The 19,968-nt window shown below is 37.6% G+C and overlaps 2 protein-coding genes across 7 annotated transcripts in view; both read left to right on the top strand.

The window, feature by feature from the left end:
- Nucleotides 1-10,797: 10,797 nt before the first annotated feature.
- Nucleotides 10,798-19,968, top strand: part of LOC122079608 — a 12,780-nt gene continuing 3,609 nt past the window's right edge. For 2 of the 5 annotated variants that reach the window (XR_006140472.1, XM_042646217.1), the window contains exons 1-3: nt 10,798-10,972; nt 11,061-11,199; nt 12,235-12,540. Coding sequence is in view for 3 of the 5 variants with exons in the window: in XM_042646217.1 (XP_042502151.1) it covers nt 10,854-10,972; nt 11,061-11,199; nt 12,235-12,540 (564 nt within the window). In the remaining 2 variants the exon portion in view is untranslated. Of the gene's footprint in view, nt 10,973-11,060; nt 11,200-12,234; nt 12,541-15,979; nt 16,865-19,968 lie in introns of those variants that run through there. The other 3 variants (XR_006140471.1, XM_042646216.1, XM_042646215.1) reach the window with 3 other exon arrangements.
- The window catches only part of LOC122079606 (probable myosin-binding protein 5), an 11,987-nt gene continuing 10,745 nt past the window's right edge, over nt 18,727-19,968 (top strand). The window contains exons 1-2 of one of the 2 annotated variants that reach the window (XM_042646214.1): nt 18,727-19,741; nt 19,831-19,963. In XM_042646214.1, coding sequence (XP_042502148.1) covers nt 18,970-19,741; nt 19,831-19,963 — 905 coding nt within the window. In that variant the 5' untranslated portion in view covers nt 18,727-18,969. Of the gene's footprint in view, nt 19,742-19,827; nt 19,964-19,968 lie in introns of both variants that reach the window. The other variant, XM_042646211.1, reaches the window with a different exon arrangement.

The raw sequence follows: 19,968 nt of genomic DNA, 5'->3' as shown, positions 1-19,968 counted from the left end.
GCCTAGACATAGGATTAGTTGAGCAATTTGTGAAACCCTAAATTGAACTAACTCGATTAATTGAGCCTAACCTAGATGGTCGATTAATGAATTTATGAAATCCTAAATTGAATTAATTAAAATGATTAATCATAATCCCTAATAATTTGTGAAATGAATTATTACAATCCTACTTAATCTAATTAGTAAAAAGATTTATAAATTATATGAGACCTAATTAATTTATAAAAAAATGAAAGGGATTAATTACATTAAATGAATGCATTTTTACTAATCTACCTAATCTAGTATAAGAGGATTAAACTAAACCTAAAGTTTAATTAAATTAATTATGAAACCTAATTGTACTAACTATGTTTACCTTAAGTTAATCTAAGATGAGTTAAACATTCAAAACCCTAGTTAAGCTAATGAGAAGAGAATCTTTTAACTAATTAATCTAATTAATTACCCTACATTAAATAACTAATTAGTTGATTGATTAAAATAAACAAACCACTAGAGGGGAAAAGATTGGTAATTACACAAGTTTAATAAATTGAATTGAATGAAGAAACCAAATGCAGTGATTAAAAAAAAACTAAATTAACAAACCATAATTGAATAAACAACAATTGAAATGACTAATTAAGTTAACTACGTTACTTTAATCAATCTAGATTAGTACTATATTAATGCGAGTGAGGGTTGGAGTACAAAAAATATGAGATAGTAGGAAAACCTAGATCCCCAATACGCACTTAATGTTACGAGTCAGTTTGAGGGGGGGCCAGCCACGCCCTTGCTAACATACGCCCTAGACTACGTCCTATACGTTATTTAGAGGGAAATAAAATGAAATCGTTTGATTTTAAATTTTAAAATTAGGGGAATCCCAACCCTAAGTTCTAGGACTAGATACATTGCATACCTTAAATCAAATCAAAATGAATATAAAAAAGGGAGGAGAGGATTCCACATAGAAAATATAAACGAAATAACAGGTTGTTGGGCATTACAAATATGGACTATTTAATCCGCAAATTAAAGAAAGAACAAAAAATAAGAAAATAAAATAAGAAGAAGAAGGAGAAGAAAGGAGGAGAAAGGTGAGTCTCAGGTTCGGTTAAGGTATAAGAAAGGATGGAGAAGGGAGTGGAGAGGGTTCGGCCATGCTAAAAGAGAAAAGAAGAGGAGAAGAAGAAGAAACAGAGGGGAGTGAGTTGCTTCGTAAGGAAACCCGGCCGTATAGTGGGATTCCCGTTCTCTGCCTCGTCACTGTCGTCATCGTCTTCAACTTCAACGGCGTCGGTGGCGTTACTTCTCTTCTTAAGAATATCAAAGCTGAAGGCGAAGAGGTCACCACGCCTGTCGTGAGTGAAGCAAGAGTCCTCGTCGCCTCCATTGCTGGAAGCTTCAGCATTAACAGCGGAAGAATTCGAAGTCCCTGATTCATCCATTTGTCTCCCGTAACCATCGGGAAGCTTGTCTACCATCATCTCATCTTCTCCGCAGGTCGAATCAACCGAAACAACATTAAGATCCAGCATAACTCCTACAAATTCGTCGAATTCCCCTCTTTCTAAATTTCTGTTCTGGCTTTGAAGATTCCAGAAAGTAGAAAGTGGCAAGTGGGTTCTATATGTAACAGAAGAGCCAGAGCCAGAGCCAGTAAAGGTAACTGCAAGAAAAAGCAGATAAGTTTCTACAGAGCATTGGTGTTTGGGTTTACAGAAACCTCACTCTGTTTCCAAGGCATTTACTTATGTTTTCTCTCTCCCCGGATAAAATAACAGAAGAAGGTGAGGAAATGGATCGATCGGATCCAAAAATTCAAGCAGAGGGAAACGAACAAACGCTAAAAAGTAGACGATCAAATGGAGACCTTCACCTAATGAATGACCCTGACCCCCTTCCGCCACCAGAGCAGAGAGAAGTAAAACAAATATGAAAGCTAAACTAGGGTAGACTAGTAGAGACGAACTAAGACAGAGGAAAAAACTTATCAGAGCAGAATTAACAGAGTAAAAAAGCCAATCGCAAGTAGAAGAAGATCAAGAGAAACAAGATGCCCAGTCTTCAAAAGCCGAGAGACCTCAAACAGGGAAGAAACCGATGTGATAGAGAGAGAACCCTACTCCACAGATACGCATTTCAGAGAGAGAGAGAGAGAGAGAGAGAGAGAGAGAGGGGGACAGAGAGAGAGAGAAGGGAAACGTTTTTGTATGATCGTGTGTCGGCCTCAGGTGTTCGTCGTGGAGAAGTAGAATCACCGCCGTCTGTCGGGTTCCAAGGAAGGAGGTCAGACAAATGGAGAAGAATGATGGAGGAGAAAAGAGAATAAACAGTGAGATTATGTTACGTGTAGGATTTTGATCTAAAGGTCAAAAAAAAGCAATAAAAAGAAAACTAAATCAAATCAAACCTAGTAGTGATGTAAATATATTAAGCCACAAATAAAATTGATTCATTAAACCAAGATATAATAGTAATAGAAAACCAATCAAATTAAAAAAAAAAAAAAAAAAAAAAAAGATTAGCAAAAATCAACGGTTGGACCCAACGACCCAAATCAAACCATGTTGAACCCAATTAAAACAAAATAAACCCAATTGAATCGGAATTCACATTTAATAAAACACATTAAACCTAATTGAAACTAATTGAACCTAATTAAATCTAAACGAATCGATTAATAAATCAGAAGCTAATCTATTAATTAAACTAATTCTAAATCGTTATTGGGAGAAAAAAAGGAAAAAAAATAAATACCTTAAACCCGGCTTTAATCAAGAAACAAGGGGAGATAACCCTTTTGTTTCAAGCCCTAAATTGAATCGAACCGGACTAGATTTCCCGGCTCAAGGAATGATTAATGTATTAAACTTTTAGATTTGGAGAATATTTGATTTTAGAGGGAAGAAGTTAGCCAAAACCTTAATGGAACCATTCTCTCTCCCAAATTCTCAATTTTTTCTCATCCCCCTTGGAAGAGAGGAAGGGCTATACTTATAGCCTTGGGATTTGAGACAATTCTCTCTTATTTCCGATGTGGGACAAAAAAACTAGAGAGAATTGTCTAAAAGGGCTTGCTTTTGGACAAAGGGGTTTGGACGCCATGTGGCACTCCTTGGTTGCTCGGAATGGAATCTAATACCAAATTTTGGAGTCAACTTTCGGGGGTTATATCTTTCAAACCGTTAGTCAGAATTCGACGTGTAATATGTCGTTAGAAATCTCAATCCGAGCACTATCCAATGATGTGAGACACGATTGTGGTATCGATCGAGGACCTTTACAAAATATGCATAAAGTAGGGACCGGGATCATATAATGAAAGAGGGAATTGGGCATCGATTCGCATAGTTCTCACATCAAAGTGTAATGTCCGACCTGAGGGGACAACCAACAATAATCCACAACATCAAGTTTTAATTTTTGAAAACATTTTCTCTTGAAAGTTTATAGGAAAAAATGGTCATTTTCTACTCTAAGTTTAAAAATTCTCCAAATCTAAAATATCCAACATGTAATTCTTCATAATGTCATCATTGCCGGGGGGTGACAAAATTTGGTGTCTATACATACCGTGATCATGACACCAAAGAACTTCTTTGGTGAGTTTACGCCGACGAAAAAGTTGACCATGGGCGTCATCTTGATCCCCCAGAACCACCTTCGACCACCACCTTGGTTCTGGGATCTTTGGTTTATGCCGGCAAAAAACTTGACCATAGGCGTCACTTTGATCCTTCAGAATCGTCTCCAACCACCACCTTGGTTCTGGTCCTGCCCAACTCCATCTTCGGAAGAAGAGGAAGCAAGCTCCACTACCCAGATCTTCCAACAGCGGGAACGATGAGACCCATCGAGAGGCTTGTAGTCTTTTCTATTCTACTTCCCCCTAATCCCTTTGTACAAACTCGATGAGATTCCTTCCATTATCGTCATCCATTTCTTCTACTTTTGTTCCTATTCGAATAACTCAAATCTTCATTTCTTCCTTTTTAGCAGAGAGAGAGAGAGAGAGAGAGAGAGAGAGAGAGAGAGGGGGTTGGTGTTTCGCGAATGGCAATTGATGACAATCCATTCGAATAACTCAAATCTTCATCAATTGATGACAATCCATTATCGTCATCATTTTCTTACCCTCCAAGATGTTCATCTCTGGCTATGGTGGTGGTAGAATTGGGTTTGGGAAGCGAGGAATTTCAGCCACCTTGGCAGAGTCCCAAGCTTCGCGAACTTCTCCATAAAATATGGGATTTCATCCGAGGTTTGGTTTGATTTGATTTAAGGAGAGAGAGGAAGCGATCAATGTCTTTGGAGATCTTGGGAAGGCTGGAATTGAGATCGGAAGTGGATGAAGAGTCTTTGGTGGTTTCGGGGTTCTTTAGGGTGGATGTGTCCTTGTTATTCTCGTCATGGTTGGTGGTGGTGGTGGTGGTGATGGTGGTGGTGGCCTCTGTAGTGTTGTCGAGAGCGTCGGATTTGGATTCACCGGCTAAGGATTCAGATGCCGGAAAAATAAGGTGTAGCAGCGATGGATTGAAGCTTTGGACCTTTTCTCTCCATCCAACAGTTACATTTAGAATGAACAAATCCTATGGCTAATATTCCGCTAGCATTCCTAATTCTTAGGTACTATGCTAGCATACCTATCTCTCTCCATATATATATATGTGTGTATATATATATATATATATATATTGCTGTCACACACACACTTTCTCTCCTCTAATTCATCTGCAACACGTTCTTTCTCCTCAATCTCCCTCTACCTTAGGAACCATCTCCCTCTCCCTTATTGGCGTGGTGTGTGTATATACTGTTACACTGTTGAACCTTCTGCCCATATTAAGGGATACAGGATATATGGACTTTACAGAATGATTATGCCTACTTCCAAAAGTCATCTCTATCTAAGGGTGCAATTGGGCAGGGATGGTTCTGGGGTTTTTAAAACCCCAACCCAATATTAGGTCCCTTGGCTCAAACTAGGTGAAGCTCATCTTGCAGCCAAGGCCCAGCCATAATGGGCTCAACTCAGCCCGGTCTAATTGACCTTCATTGTGTCTGACTGGGCTTGATATTTGGCATATGCCACGTGGGAGAGTTGGTGGTGGCTTAAGAAAATTAAGGACTTACCAAGAGGAATTTTTAATCTGAAATGGAGCAGCACGTTCGATTTGTGCCAGCTGGTAAGGGATTATCTGGTTGTAGCCACTTGGAGTTGGAGGGTGTGTTGGGCCTTTGCCGGGGGTTGGTGGGGTGGGGTGGTTAATATGATAAGGATAGCTGTTTCCCTATTGGGTCCCCTTAGGAAACTTTGTCTAAACAGTCCAAGTCTGCCACCATGGAAAATAAGCGAGCCCCAAATTCTGTTCACAGGTAGATTCATAGGTGGCCTTCTTTATATGTCAAGTTTTAGTTTAATTGGATATATATATTTCTTTTATGTACTAAATAAAAAAAAACTTTGAAAATCAATGAAGACGGGAGAATGCATGGTAGTGATCAAAGTACCTTAGCTATAGGGGTGGAAATTTTGTTCAATTAGGTTGGGATGAAATTTGATATGTGGCTAATCTTGACCATGTTCTCTCAATCCAAAAGTAAGAATTGCCACATCATCTCTATAGGTGACACAAAATGGTGGATCACGTAGTCGTGCAAAAGAAATTTTGTACAAGTGAAACCCTATTCACAATGTAGAAACACAGAAATAAGAAACAATTGCACAACCACAATACAATGATTTATGTGGTTAATCAATATGTCTACGCGGTCCACTAAGAGATGAGGCGATTTTCACTAACAATGTACGCTCTCTTACTCAACTTTCTTCATTTACAATTAAAGAATTCTCATAACCCTAATAATACACGTCGTAACAATTTATAGAGAAACAAAGATATACAATTTTTCATAATTATCCCTATATAAACAGTAAACCCTAAAATAATTTTATCCCCCTCATCCACAGAATATAAGACATCAACCCTAGACAATTTCTTCATATGATAAATGCTTCAATCCTCGCCCATCCCACCATTTTTTTTTTTCAACTTGGAGATGCTATGCATGGCTTTACCTAAAACCATGGTGCTATTTCCCTTAAAGTGGAGTACCAACTCCTTCCCATTTCCGTTGGGCTTAAGCAAGTTTTGCGAACTTTGAATTAATTATTAGATGGAATTATCTCATTAGAAAAATTAAGTACATAAATTTTCATCTCAAAAGACCGATCTAATAATAAGAGGTGTTTCACAAGTATATGAGAAAAATGCAATGTGGAACTAATATTACAAACGCTCCTCTCACTGGATCGATCTTTTCTGATGAAAATTTACAAACTAGACACTGACAAGTAAAACCACAACAAATGATGAACACAACAAAAACACAAAAACAACTATTGCTTAGTGTAGACCATATATACACAAAAGCTTAACAACACTTGATCTTCACATGATTGCCCAACAAAAGAAAGGGATAAGATATAAAGAAAGAATATACAAAAAGGGACGCAAAGCAAACACTACATGAAGCCCTATTACTTCTAAACCGACCACTATCCTCTCTCTCTGATCTGTAAGGAATAAAGTTAACGACAGTAAAGAAGAAACTAAACCCATAATTAGAAATAGAATCCCTTATCTGTTACATTACTCGACGAGGTGGAGGAGGCAATATGACTGTAGAGATCTTTGATGCATCAATTGAATCATTTCTAATCCTTTCATGAAACCATCTGATATAATCTGAAGCTCTCCCGTCAACATTAGTTCCTCCTTCTTCACGGATCACATAGATCTCTTCAGGTAACTCCATCACATAAGAAGGTTTGGAAGGACTCTCTGGTTCTTGTGACCTTCTGCTTTCAGGAAAGTAAGGAGGAGGTGGTGGTGGTATTGGTCCTGGTCTTGTTCCAAGACTCTTTTCTGCAAGAGAGATTGCTGATTCCTTAGCTATGTTCATGACCAACTTCATGGATTTCTCCCAGAGGGACTTGTTCTTTCTAGTCTCTTTTGTCATTGCTGCTCTTCTCAGTCTCTCTCACTAATACTCAAAACTAAGCAAAGAAATGAGAACAGATTTTTGTTAGATTTAACTGATGAGATGGGTATTTAAATAAGTCACAATCCTTGTTCTTCAAGTAAACAAAGGGTGGTGAAGAGGGTGTTTTATTTTTTATTTTTTATGGTTTGGTATCTTCTCTTAGGCTCATAAGCTAGGGTTTGATTTACAGCAAAAGATCCAGTTGTACTATTTCAATACTCTCATCTTTCTTAGATGTGTCTTCTCATTGATCCCTTCTTTTCCATTGTGAGGGGTTGGAAGAATCTATACCCCCAAGACAGCCGACATATGACAGCCATGAGAAGCAAAGGTCCAAGTCGGGTCGGGTACAGAAGCTCAAAACGGATCAATCTTTTCCCCCCTTCCCCCCTCCCCCTTTTTTTTTTTTTTCAAACAAATGAGGATTAAGTTTTCCCTCACAAGAGAAAGAAGAATTGCTAGTGATGTAACTTCGTGATTAAACTCTAGTATCATCATTCTTTCAGTACCTCATATTGTGCAAGGTCAAAAAAATCTCTCAATCCAATCAAAGGGTGGATCTCCATGGTGAGGAGATTCTTTCTTCACATATAGACTCTTAGACTTAAATTTTTTTTAAAGGAATTCATTCACTGATGGCCATCGTTACACATTGATGAGTGTTGAGGAGCAATTAATGAAGAAACACATTTCGGACTTCCAACACATGAAAAAATAATTACAACAATGGTAGATTTTTTGGGTAAATCCTTTACCATGGTGAAATAAACTTTCTCCTAAACTCTTGGACAAATGGAATTTCTCCTTTAGATTCTTTTGAAGATTAACTTGCAATTCAAAATGGCAAAAGTGGAAAGGAAGACTTAGCATGAACACGAAAACAAAATATTCATGAATGTTCGTTACCTCATTCCTCATTTCATAAGAGTATGTTAGGTGATGGATTGTCTTAGTGGTGGACGTAATGCATATATGACGCTTTGACTTGACAGATCTATATGGTACGTTAGGTAGATAATCGATATCTTATTATAGTCTGTCGTTATAAGTTGGTGGTTGGTTTGTAGTGGTGTGCCCAGGTTGAAAGCCTACACTTATTATAATTAGTCATAATCCGTCAATCTTGTTGCATGAATCCTTATGCTCGTCCTTGTTTGAAATCATCATGTAGGTGATCCCATTAAATTGGTATAAGATTTTGGATGTTGTTGTTGTTGTCGTCGCTAGTGCCCATAGAGAAGTGATGAGAAACATGCCTTAACATAGAATTATGCTAGTCAATCAGTCAAAGAATTGCTCAACCGTGACCAGATGAATATTTGAACCCTAGAATTCTCAAGGGCACGACCTGGGATTTGATTCAGATTTTGAGTTCTCCCAGTGAATTTGCAATGCTGTTGCTACTGCCCCCTCCATTGAATTCCACTCCTCACCACGCCCTGCACACACCCACCGCTAGGAATTTGGGTCCTCTGCACTGCGTTTAACCTCAAGAACCCATCTTACATCATCTATGGGTTGTGTGCATGAGGGGTTGGATGCCTATGTGAAATGGAGAGGATATGGCTCCACAACTTGCCATCTCCTTGGGATGCCAAACTAGTGGCCTATGGGCTCTCGATAGGAATGACAAAAATTGAAAAAAAAAATAGCGAGTGATCAAGTGATTTGGCGGGTCAGGTCAAAGATGGCCACCCCAACTTCGGGCCCTGATGAGACTTGAGTGATTTCTCTAGAATTTCTTATGGCTGATCGAGCAGAGGATATTAACAATTAAAATTAGATGAACTATAAATAATTAAGAGAATAAAGATAAGACAATTGGTTCAGGTTTCATATACTATACATATACATAAATCAAACAGTGCAAGCTTGAAAGAGACTGTCTCAATAATGGGTTTAAGGTTCCTTTTAACTCCTATTGGTTTTTATTTCTCTAAAGTCTCAAAATCTTTATTCTGCTTAAGTGCTAAGATGGGACTCATTCAAGAAAAATGGGAAAAGAAGGAAACTTTGTGCCATTTCCTTTTGAATATCCAGCACAATTGAGAGAGGAGAGAATAGATTCTTGAGCTTAAGCTTCCAGCCATGAACCTCTGTTGCTAATCAGTAATCACAAGCTAAATTAAATTAGTAGTAGAAGTAATCATATTTTACTTGTATTTATTTAATTGTATATACGTTGCTTCATGTAGGAAAGTGAGTAATAATATATTCAAGATTCTTCTATAGTGCCTTTCTCTATCTCTTGCTTTGATTTGGATTTGTGGGTAGTGCACCAATCTTTGCTGTTTGGCATTTCTCTCTGCCCCACTTAGGGGTCATTTTCGTCAAATTAATGTAGGAAAGTGGGTAATAATAGATTCAAGATTCTTATATAGTTCCTTTCTCTATCTCTTGCTTTGATTTGGATTTGTGGGTAGTGCACCAATGTTTGCTGTTTGGCATTTCTCTCTGCCCCACTTAGGGGTCATTTTCGTCAAATTAATCTCTCTCTCTCTCTCTCTTTGAGAGTTGATGTTTTGTATTGGTACTTTGGGTTGTGGATAGGGGTGTCAAAATCTAGTCGAATCGATAAAACCGATAAAAAACTGGATCAAACCGAACTAAACCTTATTGGGTTGTTTTGGGCTAGGGTGTGATGGGGTTGATTGAAAACTGGACCGCATCAAATGGATTGGTAGCCAAACCAAAATCGTCAAAAAAAAAAAAAAAAATTATCGAGGAATCCATAACCTCCTTTATCTCAAGAGAGAAAATGTAGGAATCGATTTATCCAAGTCTTGTTACTTGTTTTCATTATTTTCCATAAATAAGAGTTAAAATTTATTAGGACTTCCTACTCACTCCATTACTTCAAATAGTTTCCCAAAACTCACTTTTTATTAAAACTACTTCTCACGTACAATGCTAATAACCGATGATCACAATTAAAAATAAATATAATATTTCCCTATCCAATAAATCTTTGCCAACTTACTTGTACATTCTTCTAAATTTTGAACTTGTTCTCAAGACCAATTGTAAGAACTACTCAGTTGATGGATCTTATGAAAACTCAGTGAAGTATGGAGAGTGAAGTCCATATTGATGAAATAATCCCTTAAAAAGTAATTCGTACAAACTTAAAGCCGACACATTTATAAACAGGTAATATATGGTGTAGCCACCTAGTCCAACAGGTAATACTACTTGTTTTTTTTTTAGTTTTTTTTAATACTATTTGTATTTCATGCTAAGGTTATCTTGGCGTGGGAATATTAGATGAACAAGGTTCTTTTATCCTCTTTTCTTAGTTTCTCTGGTAAACATTTTTCTTTCTAAATTACTTTCATTCAATGAATTTATATGAATAAAATATCCAAAAAATCTTTTATTTAAACTTAAAAAACCTTAACGTATTAGGTATAGGATGGATTGGTATTGGTTTCAGCATCAGTATCTAATCTAATTGGGACCGATAACATATAATCATATATCTCTCAAAGATACTAACATTTGAATCTATTTTAACACAAATATTCTTTATCTATATTCCATACTATTTCACATGGTTAATCGATCAAATATCGATAATATCGACTGATACCACTAGGAGATCAAGACCGATACATAATGGTGGGAAAAAATTACGTCCCTTCTCCTATACTTTGTTGAAATTACACGTGAATCCAAACGTTTGACGTAATTTTAGTAAAATAGAGGGGAGGGGCTTGAAGGATAAAGAGTGTGTTTGGATTTTCTTTCTAAATAGTAATTAGTTGCAAAACTTAGGAAGAGAAAGTGGAAACAGAGAGACTAACGGAGGCCATATGTCGTCTTCAAAGCCTCCTTCGATCCTCCCTATCGAGGCCTTCCTTATGGCTATCGTTTTCCTCTTCGATTATTCTTCTTCCACACATGCAGCTTTTTCTCTACTATCTGACAAGAGGTACCTTTTTAGCTTCTCCCATAATCTCTGTGTTCACTGTAACGGTGATTGATAATCTCAGTAAAGTTTTGATTTGGTTCTGTTCTAGTAGGGATTGTGGAATACAGGGTGGAGGAGGAGGAGGACGCCGGTTGCAGCAGAGTTTCAGGGAAACCGTCGAGAGTACTAACGCTACTTTTGATTGCTCTCCGTCTGGGTCCTGTGTTTCCTGCCTCTACTCCGAAAAGGTCAGACCAAAATTCTTCTCTTGTTAGTTAATTAAATTCGCCTATGCAATTTATCATTCTAATTTGTTCAAACAGAAAGATCTCTTTAGCATAATTAATAACTACACTTGGTTGTGAATTTGAAATATTTGTGGGATATTGGATGTATTGATCACGAGATGGAGCATGGGAAATATGATCCCAAGTACCATGAGTTGTTTCTAGAGTATAGAAATTAGTTTGGCGAGTAAATGATTTAAAACTTATATTTAGGCAGGTTGCCTTAAATTATTTGTCTGGGAAGATATACTCTGAAACCATTGAAGAAGGCTTTGGATTGTTTGTAAACGCTGGGAAGAATCATTCATTTTGTTGGTCTATTTGTACCTTTTTGCAATATCAAAGTTTTGAGACAAGGAGGCCTGATCTGTTAGTAGCATTCCCAGAAGAATGCATAAAGTTTATTATTTGTTTCCTTATTGGCAAGGGGGAAAAGGAAATAAAAAGTTGGACTTTTTGGGGGAGCTTTGGTGGGTATCTCTGTTTGGTGCGGCAGTCTTCGAAGTGAAATCTGATGGGTTCATTCTGTCATCCATTGTCTACCAAGGTTAATGAAGAGCAAGGCATATGCAACAGCAGCATCAACCTCCTACTCATGAGCATCTCTGAAGATTGTGACCCCTGAGGCCTTGAATGGTAAAGTATGTGTTGACAAACTCATCTGCGCTGGTTTGCACTATTCTTTATCTGATGTAGACCTTGAAGATATCTATCCTATGGAAGAGTTCTTATAGGCATCAACATTTTATGAGTAAAACATAAATGTGTGGTCATAGGATTACAGAAAATATGACCTTAAACGGTAGAATAGCAATACTTGTTATGTGTAGTCTCAACTGCAAGTAGGCTAATTTAGTTAATTTATTCTTTGTATATAATGGTTGCATGTCATCTGTAGGGAGTTTTGGATACTTTCATGTATATGCAACCCTTCTATCCTCCTTAGTATGTGTGATTTTGTTGTGCTCAGTTCCATTTTGTAATTTTTTCTTTTAGAATGAAGAAAAATACCGCTGCAGTGAGACTGGCTATCACATCCCATTCAAATGTATTGAAATTCAACATGGTTCACACGTGGCAGAGAACACAAAATCCAAGAAGAGCCGATATCTTATGGAGAACTCCTATGGTGAAAAGGAAGCACATGAAATCATGCTGGATGCAGATGAACTTAGTTCTTCAATAATAAATAGAAAACTGCTGGATGAATCCACGTCGGAGGGTGTGAAACAAGCTTATATTACATACTGGAGCTGTGTACCTACAGTAAATGAAGAAAGGTTGTCAGTAATTGGTTTTGAGGTAAGAAAACCGTTTTCCCCTTTTTTCTTTTTCTTTTTCAGTTTTTGGATGGAGGTAAGTAAACATATTGCATAGCCCTATTTTAGTTGAATCTCTTATGACCTTCTTCCATACATTTGAGTGGCTTGAAATGAAATCTTCTATGAATACAAATGCACCCAATATATCCAAATCATTTCTCATGAATTGTTTTCATGGAATTTTTTCACCTTGCGATTACTGCTAATATATATATATATAAAATTGAGTCTATTGTTCACTACTGTTTTACCTAAAAGCTCGAATTGTTGGGGAAGGCAGCGTTAATGTATACTTCAACAATCCCCCGCACGTACAGGCCAAGATCCATGGTCCTTGCACATGGAGCTCACGCGTCATTTCTTTTGCACCTCACTGAGGGAGAAGAAATGCCAGGAAAACTCTTCTGATGCACTTCCTAAGAGTCAAAGGGAAGATTGCGCACTTTTCAGATACCTTAAGATTAGGAATACTTTAAAATTTAGATCATCATATTTCTTTTGTACAAACAAAACAAGCTTCGTGATGATCCCGGGGTTCGGAAACTCTATTTGGAATCACTATGGGCCAACATGAGCAAGAGAACACTCAAATCAAAGGATTAGTGAGAAAACAATTAATAAAATGAAGTTTATAAGAGAGTGGCAGAAATGTATATAAATGGAATCTTAAATGGCTATTAAGCGATAAAGAAAGAAAGGATATAAGGGGGATTATAAATTAAAGGGGGGGGGGATAGACTCAGAACAAAGTTAAAATATAGGATAAGAGAGGATAAAAGAGAAAGGGTGGTGCATTACTGGGGGAAAAAAAAAAGTGGGGGAGGGATATCATCTTCAACCTCTAGCCAAAGCAAACCAGAAAAACTGTGCAAAGGGGGGCTTCAAACCAGATGCTAGAACTCCTTAATGAGAGTCTCAATCGATCCAGGGCTTTGGGAGGAGTTTGTGAACTATTAACCCTACTGATTCCATGTGATAATTAGTCAAACCAGAAACCTAAGGGATGAATAAAATTTCCTAAAATAAATGTAGATGGTAAGAATGGGTTCAAGGAGGGATTCAACCTTAGTTCTTATGAGAAGGTTGACTCCTAGGGACTAGGATCTGGGGTTGAAGTCGCTCAATACAGAGGAACTACAATCAGAATCTTAAGAGATAAGGAATAGGAATGAGAGATCCACTATTGGATATTGGGCTGCTAATTGTATGAACAGAACAGGGAAATAACAAAATATCAATATTAAAAGGAGATAAGAGAAATAAAGAAGTAACAAAAAGAAAGAGAGGGGAAAAGGAGATGAAGGAAGGAGAAAAAGAACTAAGGAGAAGGGGAACCAAATTGTAAGGAAAAAAAAGGAGGGAAAAGGAGAAGGCACACAAGCATAGCCACACAGGCTTCTCAAATAAATTCATTCCATATTCTTCAACAAACTTTTCCAAAGTATTAGAAGCATATTTAAAAGAAAAGAAATTCCATTTAGTTAGGAAACTTATATAACAAGGAAATTAAAAGAAACTTACAATAGGGAAACTATCTCTTAGTATCTAACTCTGTCTAAAACTCCAATATAATATATTACAAGATAATTCAAAATAAATTTCTAGCAAGGTTCAAAATATCGGGTTTCGACCCTTAGGGAGACTGAAATTTAGGATGAAATATGGGAAATTTCGAGAAAACCATAAAAAAAATTTCCGGTTTGGTGGAAACTTTGGTTTCGACTCCAAAAATGTGTTTTTTTGCCTATTTTTTATGTACGTCCTATTTTAGACATTTCTAACCTATTCACATAATTGGTTTCATGGAAAAAACACCTAAATTCATACTTGTGGTGTTGACCAAAGTTTGCTAATTTATGTCAAGTCGTTGACTAAAACTATACTACATAAGTACATATATAAGTTATTAATTAAAAGTGTGAAATACGTTATTAAAAATTTAAAACAAACAAAACATAATGTAAAGGATCCAAAATAAATAATAATATTACATAATTGTGAGTTATCTCTCAAGTCTTAAGTCTCAAGTCTCAACAATCAACACTCAACAACCAATTCTAAGTAGAGTGTCTAGGCGGTTCTAGTCCACGAGTTGCGTACCACTGCAAATGCCGTAGTTGCTCCTCAGAATGCACCACATATGAGTTTGATGACATGTTTTGAGCCCAGTTGTTTGGTAGCCCGTCACTGCCCATCTATAATATGCATCATCAACGTCAGCTAGGTATCCTAGCCTAGGGAAATGGCTTAGTCATAGTGATAGGATGTGGATGTGGCACACAAGGTTGGGATGGATACCCATAGATATTGTCAACAAAAGATGACCCCCCTGAATTACCTTCCTGTCCAAATGAAGTAGAAGATCCACCATACTGTCTATACCCACCGCCATATCCAAATGAACCGGTGCTCTCGAAGGATGGAACACAAGGTTTGGGGAAGATGAGATTTACCTTTTTGGTTCAAGTTCCTTTCCTTAGATAGATTTGCTACGAATGTGCAAGATCCAAGATTAGAATGAAGATTTGATGGCACAAGGGTAAAATCTTGAGTGTTTTCCCAAGTTTCCCACTTCATAGAGAAGAAATAGGGTAGAGGGTTGAAATTTTGAAATAAGAAGGTTTGGTTTCCCATTTAAGAAGGTTTTATAAAGGCTGGCCCATTGGTCCACTCGAAAATTCTCGAAATGTGGGAATTTTGATTGATACTGGTCGAAACCAGTGACTTTTAAAAGCCACATGGTATTTGGTATCGGAGTCTTAGGATATAGTAGAAATGTGAAAAATTTCGATGGTATCGGTGGAAACCTTGAACCATGATTTCTAGTACCCTCCTGAACCACAACCAAACTTGGACCCGGTCCTTGGTCGGGACTCTCAAATAGGTTTGGCCCGATCCAAGGAAGTGAGTTATCACTTCATGTACGTATTACTTCCCTATGTAGAAATTGAAATCTATATGCATCTTTTTTTCTTATCTTTTGCATCCAAATTCACTGCCCATGATGCTAGGGCAGCAGTGATTTTCATATTTTCTGTTCGATGCTCATGATGCCAATCTGTGGAAACTCTTCAGTATCTATAACTTTAATGATCAATTTTCATTCACTAAATCCTGAATGATTTTGTGGTTTTGTTTCAGAAGTGCATCATGGCTTATCCAACTTCTAATGTTTTATTTAGTTGTGTGGCACTGCTAATTAAAATAAGCCTATGGTTGTACTAGGATCCGGATGTAAGTATATGAGTTTTGGTTTTTTATCAACACATCTTGCTTCTCTTACTGGATTTGTCCCTATAGATCATGTGGAATATGTGCACACCTAGTCAATCTGGCAAATACCAAATGCTGGCCTTCAAAATTATGTCAATTTCCATATTTACAATCATTTGACTGCTTCTATTATGTCTTCTCTCCAGGGGATTATGTTTTGTTTGTTGCTTGTTAGTGGTTCATTTGCATACTTCAGACGAAAACGGACTGCTGCCTTGTCTGGTGCTGCACCAGTAAGATTACAAACCAACACTAGATTCTAAGTCAGTGGAGCTGATCTTTCCATATCCTCTTGCAAAGCCATATGTTGTGCAGAATTTACAAGGGAATGATGTGGAGAGCATTATTAAGGAAGAAGCTGGTACCATGTGTAGCCCTTTTAGTTTTCTTTATCCATTTCAATATATCTTCACTGTTTTGGTACTGAACTTTTTTTTTCTTTTGATTTTTTTTGTGCTATCATTTTTGCATATTTGGAGTTATTGCTTCAAGAAAAGCATATATTTATGTTGATGTTCTATGTCTAAGCTAACGATCAGAACTATGTGGCTGAAGTGATCTATGGTCTTGTTATGGTAGCTCTCAAACGGCTGAGGCACTACTACAGGGCAAACACAGAACTCATAATGGCCCAGAATTTAATCCCGTAACTGAGCCCCAAAGTGTTTCAGTCTACAGGAACAACTGTTAGCCTGTTACTGTAGGCAGTACCCTAGTGAGACTTGAGAGATCCACCAGGTTCTACATGGAGGTGGAAAGATCCAGGTCGAGAAGGGGGCTGGTGTGATGAACAATACGTTTTTGAAGTTTGGTGCTGCTTGTAAGGAGGAACTCTTTTGTTACTATACAGGCAGCATGCAGCACTGATAGGGCAATAAATTAGAATTCATCAACTATGGGGTAAATTATTTTTTTCCCCCCTCGTTGACAGTTATTTGTGAAGTAGAACATTAGAGATATAATGAGATGTCATTGTAGTTCCCTCTCATGTAAGACATTTTCTTCTTTTTGACAATATATTTTTCTGGATCTCTCTATCTTGGTACCATGCTAGTGTCAAAATGTGAAAAGAAAAATATTTGGAATATTGTCCTTAATTGTGTCTGCTTAAAACTAGGACTGTGGAAGCCACTCCTCCTCTCCCAGGCTACCTGGACTGTGTTAATTAAATCTGTGCTCAATTCTATTCGGAAATAATTTGGCTGCTATCCGGGTTGCAGCTATTTGGCTACAATCACTATTGGTCGTCAAAAAAGATGAAATCTTTCACCTTCCCCTTTTGGGTTCGTAAATACCTTTCTAGGTTTTAATATTTTCAAAAATACCCTTCTAGATTCAATTTCTTTGACTGCCAGCAGGGATTGCATATTGGATGTCAAATTTCCAGGACTTGAATCCTCTGTGGCGCAACATGGCGTCTGGCGTAGATCCAACGCTCAAAAACTCCTTGGATTGCGTACAACTGCCTTGGGCTCCTTGCCTGAGTGTTTTTGGCCATTGGATGCCCGCCAAAGTCGCCATAGAGGAATTCAATCCAAATTTCTAACCTCTGTGTGTAACCAGCATGGATTAATATTAGTGCTTGGCTTTTGAAAATTCGAATTCACATTTTAAATGTTTGTTTATGGAAAGTTTTGATTGTGGCTTTGAGACTAGTTCGATAGTTCGCTGGAAATCTTGAAGCCATCGATCGGCCTGCATATGAATTGCATAATCAGAATGATAGTAGAGAGCGCTTAGGGCTTCCTTCGCTGTGTTCTGGAGCTCCATGCTTGACATGATCATGTCTCCTAACTTCCAAAGAAGCTGCAGCCATCAGCCCTCCGCCAATTTTCTATTGCCCCGTCCCTCTTTTTTAGGTTTCGTGGATTGTTTTGAGTATTCTGAGAACTGACTACCCCACTCCTCACAAAAGGTGGAAATTTCACCCCGTTATATGTTTGGCACTATCATGGCCATTCGGTTATGGCATGTGGATTGATATGTGAGTCAAATATGCTCTAAACTGAACATACATATTTAAAATCAAACCAAACCATTTAAAAAACCATTTATGTCTACATTACCTATTCTTTTATATTTGTTTCATCTCAAGTTTCAGAGTAAAAAAGAAAAAAACAAGATTGAAACCATTTAAGAACCATTAACAAACCGTTCAAAGAGCATTTATGAACTTATTATCTCATACTAGTAATAAACTGAGTCGATTTTTAGTTTTTTTGAACCTATTACCTCAAACTGGTAACAAAACCGAGACTGAAATCATTTAAACCCATGAAACCAAATCATTTACAGACCGAAAAATCAAAACCATTTGATAAATGAATTTGGTTCCACATACCAAAACTGTTTAATAGATTATTTGATTTGGGATTCTATCTATTGCATTCTAACCTGAATTCCTGAACCAAATCAAATCATTTAAACAGAAACCATGCCTTTTAACACCGTTGCCCTAATTTTTTCGGGGCAAAACAAACGATAGTTTTGGGAGTTGGGAACTTGGAATTCGCTAGTCTTTGTTTATATTTGTGCCTGGTTGTGTGGCCCTTGTACCATGATGGTCAATGAGAGTTTGTGAATGGGCATAAACAAGTGGGAACTTTTTGATTTCATAGGGGTAATACGGTAATTTGGGGGACAAATGTATGTGGCGCAGGGGCCACGCGACAGACAGCTTTATTTTTCCGCTTATCTATTTCGTTGGTTTATTTCTTGTGGTCGGCTGGTCGGGTGGTCGGGGGGAGCCCACGATCGACCGTTTTTTCAGGTACTTTCCGCCAAGGAGCCAGCAAACTCCACTGTGACACGTCGGATTCTGACAACCAAACGACAATCAAACCAAGTTATCGGATTATAACTTCTCCTTCTTCTTCCCTCACCCTCTCTCTTTTCCTCGGTTCCTTTCACTTTTCCCTTTCCCCTTTCCCCTTTCCCCTGCGTAGAGAGATCATGATCTCGGTTCGGTTATTCGCGCCAAGATCATGATCTTCATTCTTAATTTTCTTCTTCTTTGAATCTGTACAATCTATCTACTTCTTTGAATATTAATCTCATTTTTTTATTTTCTGCAATCTCAAAATCTCTGGTTTCCATTTTGATTCTTGGATTTATAGTTCTTTATCTGAATCAAATCATGTTGAAGAGACCATTGAAGCCATTTATTGAACAAAAGCTCGGGAAAATTCCGTGCTTTTTGATTCACACTCTTCTTGAATGGGTTTTGATAATTATGCTTTTTGTTGATGGTTTGATTGCTTTTGCTTGTAATGAATTTGCCCGTTTCTTTGAACTGAGAATCCCATGTTTGTTCTGCACAAGGATTGATCATGTTATGGTTCACAGGGATCCTGATTTTTATTACAATGATTCTATATGTGAAACCCATAGGAAGGATGTGTCCTCCCTTGCTTATTGTCATGTTCATCAGAAATTAGCTGATATCCGTCGAATGTGTGAAGGTTGTCTTCTTTCTTTCGCAACGGAGGATAAGTCTGATTCTGATACTTATAGATCTCTGGTTGGGATCTTGGGTAAAGATCTTGAATGTTCTGTTGAAGAAGATCATAAAATTCATTTGAGATTGCCAGCTGGAGGGAAGATGGATATTTTACAGTTTGAGAAGAGCAACATTCATAGGTGTTCTTGTTGTGGGGAAGCATTAAGGATTAGGGCTTCATTTCCCCAGGGACTGGTTCAGAATGTGTCATCAAATGAAATCCATTTCCCCCAAGCTCCTGCACCATCTCCCAGAGGCTTATTAGTCAAGCCAAAATTAGAGGAAAGATCAAGAGGTTCTGACACATTGCCTCACATTCCATATACTGAGCTCAAAATCTCATCCGATAGCGAATCAGAGATTCCAGAGGATGAAGATGGATCAACTTCATTAACTTCAGAGAATCAATGTGAGTTTATTATGGGTTGCAATTGTTCGATGCACAATAACTACTTTTCATTTTTTTATCCATTTTGTGGTTTAAATTTTATGTAGCAGGTAGAGAAGATGTCCATGCTGCTACTGTGCCATTACTGGTGGAATTGAATGACGATGCTTGCAAGACGCCTACGTTCAAAGGAAGCAGGTTATCCGCAGTCACCATAGCAGAATCTGCAACCATAAGCCCTAGGTGGC

Source organism: Macadamia integrifolia, chromosome 5 (genome assembly GCF_013358625.1).
Source record: "Macadamia integrifolia cultivar HAES 741 chromosome 5, SCU_Mint_v3, whole genome shotgun sequence".
NCBI classification, from domain to species: domain Eukaryota; kingdom Viridiplantae; phylum Streptophyta; class Magnoliopsida; order Proteales; family Proteaceae; genus Macadamia; species Macadamia integrifolia.
The sequence above is the reverse complement of the archived record's forward strand: the minus strand, read 5'-3'. Positions and strand labels throughout refer to the sequence as shown.